This window comes from Silurus meridionalis, chromosome 27 (genome assembly GCF_014805685.1).
Source record: "Silurus meridionalis isolate SWU-2019-XX chromosome 27, ASM1480568v1, whole genome shotgun sequence".
Classification (NCBI taxonomy): domain Eukaryota; kingdom Metazoa; phylum Chordata; class Actinopteri; order Siluriformes; family Siluridae; genus Silurus; species Silurus meridionalis.
The window spans coordinates 12,854,861-12,870,194 of NC_060910.1; the positions used below are offsets into that span (position 1 = coordinate 12,854,861).

The window sequence follows — 15,334 nt, forward strand, 5'->3', positions numbered from 1 at the left end:
ACTGGAGACTGTCATACGATAGCACGTGTGTGCACGTGTTATGTGCAGTGCATCACAGAGTCCTATGAGGGACGGCAGGTTATTAGTATCCGTCAGCGACAAAGAATAACGAGGCTAGCTAATCCGGGTCTCTCTCTCTCTCACACACACACACACACACGCACGCACACACACACACACTTTCAATACAAGCAGAGACAAATAATGACTTCTAAAGTCCTGTGTAGTGTCCATTTTAAAATGTACAAACTTCTCATGAACTTGCATTAAAAGGGTGAGAAAAAGGCACAGGTTTTGAGTTTCAAGTTCACCCATGTGTCTTTTTCTAGCAAATGAAAATGGAGACAGTGTGAAATCTTACTTCATTCGAGTGTGTGTGTGTGTGTGCGCCACTGTATGTTTGCTGTGTCGCTTTCTTCAATGTGTGTGCTGGTGTTTGTCTGCATGTCAGTTTGTCTGCCTGCCAGTCTGTGTTCAATATTTCTGTGTGTTGCTGTTTGTTTTTGCAAAAGTACTAATATTGCTCTATTTCCATCTAGCCAGAGAACCTGCTCCTGGCCAGTAAGTGTAAGAACGCTGCAGTGAAGCTGGCTGATTTTGGTCTGGCCATTGAGGTGCAGGGAGACCAGCAGGCATGGTTTGGTACGCAACTGCACCGTAGCCTTGTCTCTTCTATTTAAAACCCATTTTGCTACTTCTGACCAACTTAATGCACCTTCTCTGTTGTGTAACCCATCCGTTATAATTGTCTTTCCACTGAGCGTGGCCTAAATCCCATACAGAAGAGAGGGAAAAAAATCTCGACCCAGATTCCTGAACAGATAAATCAAAATGAAACGCACAAAGTTGTTTAAATGTTAATTACACAATTGTTAAAATAGCAATTAACAAACAACACTTTATAGTTATACAGTAGCTTCAGTGTTTTATTACTGTCCCATATCAAATCAGTAGCTTATCAGTTGAAAATTAGATTATTATTGTATTTTATTATTTTGATCATAGAAAGACATACGTATTATACACTGGATTTTTAAAACGTTGCACACTTACAAGAACAATCGTCTTTCTTATTCGAAAGCGGCTTTTCTATGACAAAACACTATAGACTTTTTCATGAGGGTGATTTCTTTTGATCATGCATTATTAATTATTATTAATTATTAATATATGTATGTGTGTGTGTTGAATGTGCAGGATTTGCAGGGACACCAGGGTATCTGTCCCCTGAGGTGTTGAGGAAGGAGGCATATGGAAAACCCGTGGACATCTGGGCCTGTGGTAAAAACACAGTGTACACACACACACACACACACACACACACACACACACACACACACACACACACACACACACACAACTATAAACACACATACATACATACCTACACAGAGCCACGTGCATTTCAAGGACCTTCAGAGTCAATGTCAAGAATCTGTGTGTGTGTGTGTGTGTGTGTCAGGTGTGATTCTTTACATTCTACTGGTTGGTTATCCTCCATTCTGGGATGAGGACCAGCATAAACTCTATCAGCAGATTAAAGCTGGGGCTTATGATGTAAGTCACACCATTTCCTCTCCTCTCTATCTTTTTCTTCTGTTAAAAGAAAATACAAATAAAACTATACCAGTTAGTAATAGATCAATCACTCTCCCAGGCCACTGTTAGAGTAATTGATTATTGTCGTACGGGTGGTATGACTTTTCAATTCCAAGATTGCAATATAAACATCCATATTGAAAATACACACACTACTTTTTTTATAAATAGACGTTCGATTTGACGTTGAAGGTTGTGCACAAAATCTTTAAACAATCTTTATGCATCCTTAGTGTCAACTTTGTGTTTAAATTATATGTTTTTTTTTTTTTAAGTAATAGACAAATGCGTTACACACTTTTTTTTTTTTCTTTTCAACTCTATATATTGTAATACACTTAACGTGTTAAGTGTAATACAGTTACTTTTGCCATATCGGGCCACAGTTATGAATTAATATATGGCTGGAAAAGTCAGGTGTCCCAGTACTTCTTTGCATAAAGGGTTCTGTTATATGTTTTGAAAAAGAGATGTTGCTGCTGACGGTAGGTTACTGTGGTTGAGTATTGGAGTGCATAGTGTGCGAGTGGTGGTGGTGACGTTCTCAGTTGTTTTGGCCAGTTTCCATCTCCAGAGTGGGACACAGTCACACCTGAAGCCAAAAACCTCATCAATCAGATGTTGACCATCAATCCAGCCAAGAGAATCACAGCCCAGGAGGCTCTTAAACACCCATGGGTCTGCGTAAGTACACATACCAAACGCCATATAGGTGATACGTACATTCATCAACAGTAGGTAAACATGTGCAATAGTAATGCAGACCTCATCAATCGGTTCTCTTTGCTTGTCTCCTTAGCAACGCTCTACAGTGGCCTCCATGATGCACAGACAAGAGACAGTGGAGTGCCTGAAGAAGTTCAATGCCAGGAGGAAACTCAAGGTGTGACACACACATACACACACACACAGGCTATTTAAAAGAAATTAAATCTGTTTACCATGAGAAACTTTTCTTTGCTGATATGCATATGTTGTTATACCATTGAGATGTTAACTGAAATGCTACACAGGGTATTAACTAAAATGCTTTCATACACAGCAACGTTTGAGATTCAGCTCCAGATAAACAGTGACACCAACTTGCCTGTAGGGTTAAAAGTTACCGGAACCTTTCCATGGGAATCTAGTAGTGTTTATGGAAATTTACAGGAATTTCTAGGGAAATGAGAAATTTCTTTAGAAATTTGGGAAACTGTACCCTGTAAAAACATCATCACCTATAAACTGGCATGCATGCAAACTAATACAGAAGTTTTAAACATAAATACTCACCAAGATGAACATTTTCCGACATTATTTTGTGTGCAGGATTGAAGAAATGATGTGTGTTATGTATGCAGGGGGTGTGGCCTCAGTAGCCCTGCACTAGGTGTGCAGTGTGCATGTGATTGATAGACGTGCAGGGTAGAAATTCAACTGATATTGCATTCAATCTGGTTGTTTTACTGAGATTATCCAACTGCATTCAAGTTCTCTGTAAATAGGTAACCTGCAATTTTGTAAATTCTTATTTTATTGTCCTTAATTCTAGAATTTCGCAACCCTACTTGCCTGTATTCTTCTTTTTTTTGTTTGTTTAGAACATATGTTGTGTTAAATTGTAACCAGTTTTATGCTGCACAGTAGGTCAAATTCAGTTTGGATTCGAAATTCAGAAAGACCTTTCTGATATTTATGTATTTTGGTTAGCATCTGCCTGCTTGAGTTGAGTTCTCGTATTTTATTAACTTAATTATCTGTGTGTTAATTGGGAAAGGTGCCACTCAGGGTAATTTTAGTTTTTTTTTTGGTTTTACACCAAAATGTTTTTCTTTTGTCGGGTCACATTTCAAATGTTAGTCCCAGTTAAATTGGACCTGTTAACACCTACACAGTTATTCACTTCTTTTTCATCATTTTCCTTTGTGTACTCTTTACTCCTTCTGCCTCTCCTTGTAGGGTGCTATCCTAACTACCATGCTGGTGTCCCGAAACTTCTCCGGTAAGTTCGGCGCTTCATCAAAATCCTGGTTTCATTTGATGTTTAACAGTGCATCATGCCCTTCAGTTGAATTTGTATTTCTTTGTATGTCTAGTTATGAACCGTGTTTTCAGGAACTGTTTCGTCTCCAAGTTCCTTCATGTCCTTACGTGCTCCTGTCATCTGTTGCATCCGTCAGAACCCCGTCTCTGTCTCTGTGTGCGTCCATGCCTTTTAAAGAATCATGTCCGTGACCGTTTTTCTGTCTGAAGCAGCATCGCTGCAGACGATTAAAATGAACATCTGATGTGATAATTTTGCGTGGGGATCATTTTCACATGCTTTCTTTATATTAAAAAAAAAAAACCTCTTTTGCTCTTAGACTAATAAACAATTCTCTCTTCCTTGTGCTCTTTCTCCCTTTCTATCCCACCCTCTCTTTCTTTCTCTTTCTTTCTTTCTCTCCTCTCATTTTTGTGTGCGTGGACGTTGTGTGTCAGTGGGTAGCAGGCAGACCACGGCTCCGGCCTCGGTCACTGCCGCCGCTGCTGCCGTTGCTGCAGCAGCAGGCACCACAGCAGGGCTGGTGGAACAAGGTAGCAGAGTCCCTGAGGGGGCCTTCTCTCCTCCTTCTGTCCTCTTTTCCACACTTCTCCCCTGTCCTTGTTTGTCCTTCCTCCTCCTCCTCCCACGTATCTTTCTCCCTTATCAAAGAAATACTTCAGTGTTTTTTCCCTTTTTATACCTAATCTGTTTTTCGACATTTCTTTTTCCATCTGGTTTATGCAAAACTCTATATAGTCAATAGCAAATTCTGTCGATCAACGTATTTAAAGATTAGGCTCATTAATCGGGCATAATCTATAAGAACCTTTTTCGACCCTCAGGAAAAGTAGTCCCACAATATTGTAATAACAGAGAACCAAAGAGTTTTTTCCTTTTATTTAGCAGCAGTTTTATGTAGTTATGAATGGACCTCATCTGTGTAAATCGGTATATGATTACACCTAGGGAACAGAAAATGGACAAAAAAAAAACAACAAACTGGAGACTTTTTGTAAAAGGTAAAAAAAAAAAACACCTCGACATTTCATTAATTAGTTTTATTCTTAAATAAATAAAACAACTAGATTATCCATTGCCTGTACAAGTAAATGATTTATTACAAAAAACTCATGCTACAGGCCAATCAGAATCAAGAACACATTTGCACCGATACACTATAAATGCACTATTTGGACAAAAGTATTGGGACACGTGAATCGTTGCGCCGTGTGTGGTTCTCCTCCAAACAGTTACCACCAAAATTCAAAGCACACAGTTGTGTAGGATGTGTTCGGATGCATGTAGCATGTAGCATATGCTTTACATGGGTTGGAGTTGTTGATCTTGATGAACTAGAACGCTAATTGCACCTTAGGCCTCCTCATCCTACACCAGTACTAATGCCCTTGTGGGTGCATGAGCACAAAACTCCACAAGCACACTCCAAGATCCAGTGGAACATCTTCCCAGGACAGTGGAGGTTATTATAGCAGCAAATGGGGAACCAAATGTTGAATAGGAGGTTCAAAAAGCACGTATGAATCATGCTTGGGTGTCCACAAACTTTTGTCCATACAGTGTACGTTTAGAGCTTTATTTACATACCTACGACTTTCGTGGTAGCCGAGTGTTAAGGAAGCACAGATGAGATGAGATAAAGTTAAATACACTGTAGTTTATTTCTTTAACATTCCCCCTATTTGCATTGTCTCTTTTGTCTTCCTCGACTGGTCTTAGTCCTTTCTTTCTTCTCTTCATCATTTCTCTTCCCCTCTGTATCTCTACCTTATTTTGGTCCATTTTTTTCTTGTTTCCTACTTTGCATGAAGCTAAAAGCATGCGCCACCCACAGTGGCTCATCTGTACCTTTCTCTTCTTCCTGTCTCACATTTCACTCCCACAATCATCCCCTTCTTCTCATCTCTTAAAAATCTTTTCGCCCCTCATCCTTTTCTTCTCCTTCACCTTCACTGTCGTCTCATCGGCCATCTTGGGCGCCACTTGTCATGTCATTTCATTTTTCTCCACATCACCGAGGCACAGTGTTTCCTCTGCGTCTCCCATCATTCTTTCTCGATTTTGTTTTGTGCCTTAATGTTTAGATTACTCTTCTCTTCTTTCTTCTTCATCTCACAAGCCATTATTTTCAGTCTTTATTCTCTTTTTCTGTCCCTCTGTATTTGTATGAGACCGTGAGATTCACCATGGAAGTGGGAATGGAACAGGCTGCCTGCTGCTGTACTGAATGTTGCATGAGCGACTGGACTACCGCATGAACACTAATATATTGGGATGTGTGGAGTTTTCTGTGGCAACATTTGCATCTTGTGGTTACAAAAGAAAATGAGACTGGATTGTGTGTTTTTTTTTTTTTTGGCTTTTTTTTGCGGACGGGTAAAGAAAGATGATTGTGCCATTTGAGTAGCTTGAAAATGTGGTGCTGGTGGATGATCTCCACCACCTCTGATCGTTTTATTTATTTTATTTTTTACATGTGCTTTGTGTACAAAATGCCTGTGAATCGTATCTATAACTGCCGTACGTCCACACTGTGTAGCGTGATAAAGTGCAGCTTCTCGTGAGAGCTAGCCATGGCTGTTGCTTCACGCAAAGGCTATGTTTCATATTTGACACCGCCTACTGCAGTCAAATATCCAAACCTGCCATTTTTTTCGGGAAAAAAAAGAGTCATGTATGTTTGAGCACATTGGAGAGCCCTCGTTTTGAGATGGGAGTGGAGAGCTGGTGCTCTCAGCTGGAGTGGTGGCTGTGGCTCAGTGCAAAGGCTGCGCTTCACATTTGATGCTGTCTCCACATGCCTGCGATCAAATATTCATGTCTGTATCGGTTAGCTGCTCTCCCTCCCTCCCTCTCTCCCTCTTATGTGGTGCTAGCAGCACAAAAAAACTGGAATCTGCTATCTGAATGGCTTTAAATATTACATGTTTGTCATTGACATTGCAGAAATATTTTTTTTGAAACTGAACAAGCAGTTGTTAATTATTGTTTCTTTCGTGGCTCTGCTTATCTCCTTTTATTTATTTATATCCCTTCTCTTTCCACTTCATGGATCGCACAGAGAGAAATTTCACAGAAAGATACTCAAAAAGTCACTTATAATGGAAGTCTAAAATTTGAAATTGATATCAGAAATGATTATTTATTTATTTATTTATTTATTGCCAAGAGAGCAAAACTGGTCAGGCTGTATGGGTGGGAGGGGCAAACTCTTTCTTCCCTGTCAATCAGAATGAAGTCAGCATGGGAGGGCAAAGAAAGTGTTCCAACAGTACATTATGTTTCAGAGGAAGCATGCGATTAGACCTGGTTGATTAATGCAGCAGCTGTACAAATACCAAAAAACCTTCCCAGAAAGTCTTATGCCAGGTGCATACTGTGCGATTGTTGCTTATCAGACTGTACAGACATGATCCCCATGTCGCTCTGTAGGACATTACTTGTCATAATTTCAGCTGTACGACTGTCAGAAACTGACGCACACAAGAAAAAAAACACGAAGTTTTACGTCATCAATCCGTGACACATTCAGACTCGAGTTCTCTCGCTAGTTGTAGCCAGCAGCAAACATAAACAGTCTGTAGCGTTCATTTCCTTGACGTTCTTTCTGTTCCTGTTCTTGCTGCACCCGACTCGTTTTGACGTTTTCCTTGAGGTGGTCTGAAGTTGCTGCGCTAATTTGTCATCAGGTGCGGCGCGCCCATTGGTTCTTGGTTGTTGTGGGAAAAGTCACACTGCAGGAAAGAGTGTGAAACCGCCGCAATTTGATCGGAGGAAAAATAAATCAATTATCGCAACTGCCATCAATTGGCGGTCGGTGAACTTCAAAACCAGCGACTACAGATTTTAGCCTTGGATTCGTTTAGGATTTTCAACATTTGCTCGGACAACCAAATCGTGGCCAAATCGCACAGCATGCACCTGCTTTACCCAAACTGTGATTATATAGTATTGTCCAACATTACATTACAATCAAATGCAATTCTTGTTGCTTAATTTTTCTCTTAAAAAAAAGAGACATTTATCATAGTAGCAAAAAAATGTAAAAATATACAAATATAAAGTTTCATTTACTAATACATTGAAGTAGTTTATGAAAACTATTTTACACTATTATTAATTATTATAATTTTTTTTTTTTAAATAAATAAAATAAACCAAAAAATCCTTTCAGACTTCTTCCTCAAACATCAGCTTTAGATGCAGTAGACGTGAGATTCGGTTGCTTTATTTTTCCTTCACAGACTAAAGTTTAGTTCTGCAGATGTTTGACTTTTGCTGTCCTCCCTTTTTTCTTCCTCCTTTCTCTCTTTTATTTATTTTTATTTATTTGTTTTTTGGTTTTCACGCTGTGTTAATGGCAAGGTAAGAATCTCAATCCTCTCCCTGTCTCTCTCCTAAGAGCAAGTTGAATTTTCTCCACAGGGATCACTGCACGACTTCTTACCCAACAGTGTTTATTTTTTTGTCATAGGTCATGAACCTGACCCAACCTGCATGGACACACGAGCCCAAAACTAACCGCATTTATTAATAAGCCATCATCAATGCGTATCTAAAAACACATGTGGTTTCTACTCGTACTGGGACATTCAATTATGACCAGTGCAATCTTGATCATCTATGTTGATTTGTGGTCATCACTTCCTTCTTCTCCTCTTTGGCTGATTGTCAAAGCTCTCTGGTTTGCTGATTCAGCACAGAGCAATTTAACATCAAATAATCTTTGTTTTCAATCACCTTAAACCCATTGCGTTAAATACGCTAAATATGATCCATGAGCCATTTGAGTGAAAGATGCGTGAGATCCGTGGCTTATTAAAGGCATGCACTTCTTTTAACTGTATCAAAATCATGAATATCATGAGCTTCATGGTTCCTCAATTTAAGCGTTAAAACAGTCCTCGTGTGTCAGTGATTTATAAGTTTTCTTTTGCCTATAAAATGTTCAGCAATGCATTTCTGACAAGTACATACTTTATCCTCTTTATAATCTTCAAGGCGTTTTCACACCTGTTTTTTTTTTTTTTTTTATACAAACATTTTATACAAACCTGTTTTTCTTCGGTTCGCAAAATTGTAAGCTTTAGGTACATTCAATTATTGACTGTGATACTAACAACATGAGCAAAAAGGAACAGTGCTGCCCGTATGTGTAGCATGCCATCGTCTGCAATGCCTGAAAAACAAACAAAGAACAAAAACAAGTTGCTCTCATAAGAAGATTTGTGGTAAGACAGGCTGCACTATTGCACTGCACTGTTATAGTCCTGTGGAAGTATGTTTTTAACCATTACAGCTATTTCCCTGCTATTGCAGAAGTAGAAACGGTTAGTAACATGAAAAATATAGGCCGTTTCCTAACTTACGATGGAGATGCGTCCCGATTAACCCTGTTCTAATTTGAAAAAAACTCGATACATGGCCTAACCTACCCAGGAGTCACCCAATAATGGTGATCAGTATGGGGTAGTATACTGTAAGTTATTAATAGTTTAACAAATGACACTACATTATAGAGCAAAACAGAGCAATTGAAAGTACTGTACTACATAAACTATACGGTATATATGTATGAGGTAGTATCAAAAAGTAATGGTGCAACTGGTGCTATTCTGACCAGGTGCGTTACCACGTCTGCGATTGCATCATGGACAGCAAGTTAGAACAAAGAGCAAACGTGAAATACTTTGTGAAACTGGGCACATCCGCTACCGATTCGTTCAAGGGGTTTTGAGCGGCACGCAAGCTTCAAGAGCAAAAAAACATCACTGGAAGGAGACAGGAGACCAGGAAGACCTTGAACAAGCTCAACCTCTGAAAAACATCTGCATGATCTCACTTCCACACCCACCCTACTCGCCGTATGTGGCTCCCGCGGACATGCCCTCGTCGCGACGATTCAGCTCAAAGGTGTTCGTTTTGACACCACTGTGGCAACACAGCGTGATATAGCAGAATGGACAAAGTTGAAGGTGACAGTGTGTAAACGTAGATAAATAAAGTACTTTTTCATACCAAAATGTATGTGGAGGCGGGAGCACGCGATCTTACGCAAGTCCAACCATCACGACTCGGTGGACCATCAGTACAGTGAAAAGCGTCATCATTCACCTAAACTCAGCACGCAGCACTAAGCACAGCCTCGCTACACACAGTGGTGCACAATGTGTTACAGTATTAATTAAAGAGAACCTAAGCACTGTTTTCAAGAGGAGCAGAGATCAGATCTCGAAACCACTTTCACCTTCAAAACTGCTTTCACACTTTGCCCTTTCGACACACAGCGACCTACATTTATCTCATTCCTACAACAGAGCAGCTATTGGGGTCTTTAGCTCAGCTTGGTGTGGTTTTGTGCAAAACTCGGCTGTAGAAGAAAACACAAGTGTGAAAACGACCTTCTATTGTATTTAGTTTATCATTTAAAGGTGTACAGGGTTTCTAAAGACATCCTTCACATGTCTTCTCTGTTTTATGAAATGGTGGCAAATTAATAAAGGTAATGATATATTAGTAACGTCACTGTGCTATTTCGTCAGCCTTTCTACCTCAAGCGGCTTTAAGCAAATGTCTCTTTAATCCATAACTGTGCATTTAAGAAAACCTGTATAGGAGGAGACAGCAGGGGGCTGTATGAGTTTTTCCTCTCTTACAGAAGCATGTGTGTGGAAATTGACACCAGATCAGAATCAGAAAGCAGTCGAACTGATCAGAAGCTGAGTTTCCCAGGCATCCAAAGCATTTGTGGTTAAATTAACGCTAAAGTTTTATTTCTTTTCCTTTTCCTTTTTTTTTTTAATGGAATTCAAAATCGTGTTGTTTTTGCTGATTATTGTAAACTGAGTACTACCGTAATTACATTTATAATATATCTATTAGATGAATTCACTCGACTTCATTCGACTGACTTGTGAACATTCATCTCTCTGTTTCCTGTCTCCTTTTGCAGCAGCCAAGAGTTTGCTGAATAAGAAGGCTGATGTTAAGGTAAGGTGAACTCCCGATCTTCCAGCACCTGACCTGTAGCTGTGCAAGTCCCCTCACCCTTTCTGTTTGGAAAATTCAATGTGTTCACTGGGCAACTAATGTCACTTTCTGTCCATGTGTTTGTGCCGAGTCGCAGTAATGGAGCAAAGATGCAACAGTGTTCACAGGCTTCAGAATTATGACCTTGACCTTTCACTTGCCTTTTCCATCCCGATGTTTTACGAAAAACACTGCTGAATCACTTTGTGACACTTAATTAGCTATTCTTTACACTAAAGCTTTATTAGTTCAAAAGTAAAGAAAGTCGGTCCGTGCAAATCTTGAGATATGTGCATTATGAGGCAAGAATAGATGTTTTGGACATGTGACAAGATCCATTTTGTGAACTAGCAGGGGTACCACATTCAAATTCATTATTTTTAAACCTTTTCTACAATGAATACACCTTCCAGCTTGGTGCAGGTGAACCAAATAATTGTTAGGGGTGAAAGGGGGGTTGCCAGATAATACAACGAAGATCCTCTCAGGACCTGGTTTTAAGGTAAATGACAGACTGCTTGTGTTTTCAAGCAACACAGGCAAAAAACAGGGTTGTGTAAGCAGAAACATTTCTGCAGTATAATAGAGGCAATGCGATACCTAAAGAAAACATATTTTACATGAAGAATAATAGATTTTTGGGGGGATTTGTGGAAAATTGAGGAATGTTTGTTATTCAAATTAAGGATTTATTTTTCATTAGCATGTATGGTTGCTTTGCAAATTGTTGTAAAATGGGTATTTAGGATGCTTAGTATTGATTCATTATATTCATCTGATTTAAGTTGCCTTTAAATATGTGTTTGTGTGTAGCATTCCTGTGAGTTAAGCATTGTCTTCTGCCATTTTCTTATTGGTGGCTTTAAGACGAGCATTGTTTTGTTGAGTTTTGATTGAAAATTTTGTCACATTCTTTCACAATGTAGAGTTGAAAAACCAGACTTTAAAATTGTACATTAGCAGGTCTGTGAGATATAACAGTGGAACATAATGCAAAAACGCTTACTACTTATTATGCAACATTCGCTCCAGTGCAAACGAACACCCAGCATGTCTACACTCATTCTGCGATAAATGTGCAAAATCCCCTTTTTGTTTTTATTTTGCAACTCAACAGTTTTCCTGGGTTTATTTGATGGATGAAAGCCAGGAAGCGGTAATGTAGTGTTATCAGAGCGTAGAAACAAAGCTATAATCTGATCAGCTATGCAGTGACATGGTGTGAAAAAAGGAGAAGAGATGGATTGGACATTTTATTTCCATTTATTTCACATCTGTGAGTGCGGGTGGCATCTGGGAGAATGGAATGAGGGAGACTGGAATGTCAGCGAGGGCGCTTTGAATTTGGAATGCGACTTTTGCCAAATCATGGCATTTGCATTGAAAACGACTTCCTGCGCAGGAAAAATCCTCATTTAATTTCGAGTGCCTTTTTAATTAAATCAAATTTTATTCGTCACATGTCGTGGGGTACCTTTTACGACTGTCCAATACTGAAGGTAAAATAGAAATAAATAGAATATGAAGAAAGAAAAAAAAACAACTATAAAGTATAAAATATAAGTTTAGATAATATACTATAAAATTTATACAAAATAAGACAGAAGGGAATGGGTATGAATATGACGGAGAAATTAACAGTAGTCCAGATAAAAAGTGTTAATGCGCTGATATTAAAGTGTTACTATGGTGTGCCAGTCCAGTGTTAAAGTGTCAGTTTTGCAACTGTGCAAAAAATGTGGGACATGTAGACGGAGAGAGAGGTCCAGATACCATGTGCTATGTGTTTTACATTCACATACATAAGTTTAAAAAAATAAAATAGTAGTAAAAGATTACATTTAGGTTACACCCCATTGTTATTCTGTAATAATTTGAGTCTATAATCTTAGCAACTGTTGACCTCTTGCTCAACATATCTCTGATGAACACCTGCTACACTACTGCATCTTATTCCTGCACAAGCTGTGTGTGATTGTGTGTAAGTGATAGAGAGAGAGATTGAGAGAGTAAGAGAGAAAGTGCACATGCCAGCTGAGAAGAACTAGTTCAGATGGGAATATGACTCCCGTTCCAGGAATAGCCACAAGTCTGAACCCTGGAAACTCTGTGACAGAAATAGCATCGCTGTGCTCCTCGCATCGCCTAGCAACAGGCTCCCCCATGTCCTCCATCAACCGTTACAAACACTGTCTCTCTCTCTCTCTCTCTCTCTCTCTCTCTCTCTCTCTCTCTCTCTCTCTCTCTCTTTCTTCACGACTCCCGCTTTCGCTCCATTCTTTTGCTTGGTTTATTATCTGCTCATCTCCTCCCCTTCACAACTGTCAAATATCTGAAAGTTCCAGTTTCTTTTCTGAACATCCATGCCTCATATTCAAATAAATGCAGCGTGGCTGCTTACATAACACTGCATTCGAACTCAAAGCATCTTGTGCTCTGCTGCTCCAAAGACCAGACGATGCAACATGCAAAAGAGAGAGATTACATGTTTTTTTATTATTCGGAGGATATTTTTTGGATATTTTATCTTTTATTTTTATCCACTCAAAAAAAAAAATGCAGCTGAAACGGTTTCCAAACAAAAAAAAAACACAAATTGCAGAAGGAACTTTACATCTTCTTTTGTTAGAGCAAAATCTTCTGAATTTAAAATTGAAAAATTTACATTGTGTTAATTTTTTAGGAATTGTTTATGAAATGCTTAGTAATATAGGAAAGAAGTTCTCTGTTCCACGAAATGAGCTTAACTTCGGAAATGGTCCTGATTGCAGGACAATTTTTGGAAATTTTCCATGCGACCCTTCTTCTAATTTTATTCGTTGACCACAAGCGCATTTTATGAAGCACTTCAGTGTTTCTCTAGCACAAACTTCTTTATTCTCCTCTGAGTGCATTGTGCGTCCACATCTCCATCTATTTTCTAGACACCACCTTTTTTTTTTTTTTTACTTCCTCCTTCTTTGCCCATGATTCCTGTTTTCCGATTTCCTCGCCTTTAACACCTGAAAGATGAACCAATCCGTGATATCTTGAAGCCAAGTGTTCCTGTTATGTCACTTTCCTATTCCCGTGTTGGACCAGTGTTTCCACAGAGCAATATATTATCTTATTAATGATGGATTTTGTTTGCCATTTATCAGCTACCCAAAGTGGATAGAATATTTTTTTCCTTTCTTTTAAAATTTACCACACTTTTTCCCTTTTTTTTTTTATCATCTTTCCAGAAGAGGAAGTCAAGCTCTACTGTTCAGTACATGGTGAGAACAAGTCTTCATTTGTTTTATCCTATCTTTCGCTTTCCTCTGCTAGTCTCCAAAAAGCCATAGCCCTGAACCTGCCTAGAATTCCTCTTTCCTTCATCCTCTATTCTAAACAAATGATGGTCCAGCTTTTTCATGCAGCCCAGTTTCTACTTTCATCCCTAAACTGGATTTCCTTCTTTTTCTGTGGCTTAAACTCTTTCCTCTTGATTGCACTAGTGAAAAAAACAGTACTCTTTCTGTTTTACTGCAGTAATCCCATGCTCAAGGGGAGTGAACTTTGCACTTCATAAATGCCTAATGATGCGCTACACTTGTTACTCAGGCTTCCTTACTCAGCTGGGCTTAACTTACTCTCGCCACCCTCATCTCCTATCGCTCTTGACTGAAGTAATTAGATTCCACTCCGGACTGCACTCGCCATCTGGCTGCTCGTGACCTTTTCAAAAGACGTTTTGACATTTATTGATCCTGTCTGCAAATAATCGCCCGCTATTATCAGTATCGATGAGCGTGCGCGAGTCGGATTGAAACAATGATACGAGAAAATCAGAGATATCAATAATACAGGTAAAAAAAAAAACTCACTCATTCACAGCTTCAAATGCTTTATCCCCGTCATGGTCTTGTTGGAATGGAAGCCTATCCCTGAAACAAAGAGCCTGGGAATGAGACCCTAATTATTCACATGTCTCCATACACACACACACACACACACACACACACACACACACAGACACACCAATTTATACCTACAGCCAATTTAATTTGATCTTACTGCCATTTTTGGGAGGAAACTGGAGAACCCAGAGACAACTCATGCAGACATATACAAAGAATAACCCGAGCTCATGGTGAAAAGTCGAGCTCAGCGATGCTACCAAAAGATAAAAAGGTGTACAATAAATATAAATATTGTCCATAAATATATTAAATAAAGTAAAAAAGAAAATTTTGCCTTTTTTTATTGGGACTAGCCAAGTCTACTGTGTGTAGTCTTTAATAAAGCATTTATACATTTGTGCCACTCAACAAAATTAATACCCCCAAATGAATAAGTAACTACAGCAGCAATACTTTCCACGAATTGCACTTTAGCATGGAGTTATTTAAGTGCCCGGTATATGATCTCATTTTCTTGCTGCTGTACTCTGCATAAAGTGCATTAAGCTGTAGTATCTTAAAGCCTGTGTGCATCTGAGAAAACACAGTGGAACTGGCATGTGTTTTACTGAGCAGTGGTAGGTACTATACCAGTGTAAAGTAGGACACTGACCCAGGAGAGATTTTTAAATGCTGTTTGTATTGCTTTTGGTCCTTTGCGGTTTTTAAGGGACGCAAACACGCTCCTTTTTGTTTATATGCCACCCCCTAGTTAATTTAATCTTGTTGTATGGTGAAGTCAAATTTGGACTTATCT

At 39.1% G+C, this 15,334-nt stretch overlaps 1 protein-coding gene across 33 annotated transcripts in view; it reads left to right on the plus strand.

The window, feature by feature from the left end:
- The window catches only part of camk2b1 (calcium/calmodulin-dependent protein kinase (CaM kinase) II beta 1), a 74,919-nt gene that overhangs the window by 38,611 nt on the left and 20,974 nt on the right, over positions 1-15,334 (plus strand). For 7 of the 33 annotated variants that reach the window (XM_046841448.1, XM_046841449.1, XM_046841454.1 and 4 more), the window contains 9 exons: positions 540-642; positions 1,198-1,281; positions 1,463-1,557; positions 2,161-2,283; positions 2,399-2,482; positions 3,541-3,583; positions 4,063-4,158; positions 10,578-10,615; positions 13,879-13,911. In XM_046841448.1, the coding sequence (XP_046697404.1) occupies positions 540-642; positions 1,198-1,281; positions 1,463-1,557; positions 2,161-2,283; positions 2,399-2,482; positions 3,541-3,583; positions 4,063-4,158; positions 10,578-10,615; positions 13,879-13,911 (699 nt within the window). The remainder of the gene's footprint in view (positions 1-539; positions 643-1,197; positions 1,282-1,462; positions 1,558-2,160; positions 2,284-2,398; positions 2,483-3,540; positions 3,584-4,062; positions 4,159-10,577; positions 10,616-13,878; positions 13,912-15,334) is intronic. The other 26 variants (XM_046841461.1, XM_046841460.1, XM_046841465.1 and 23 more) reach the window with 7 other exon arrangements.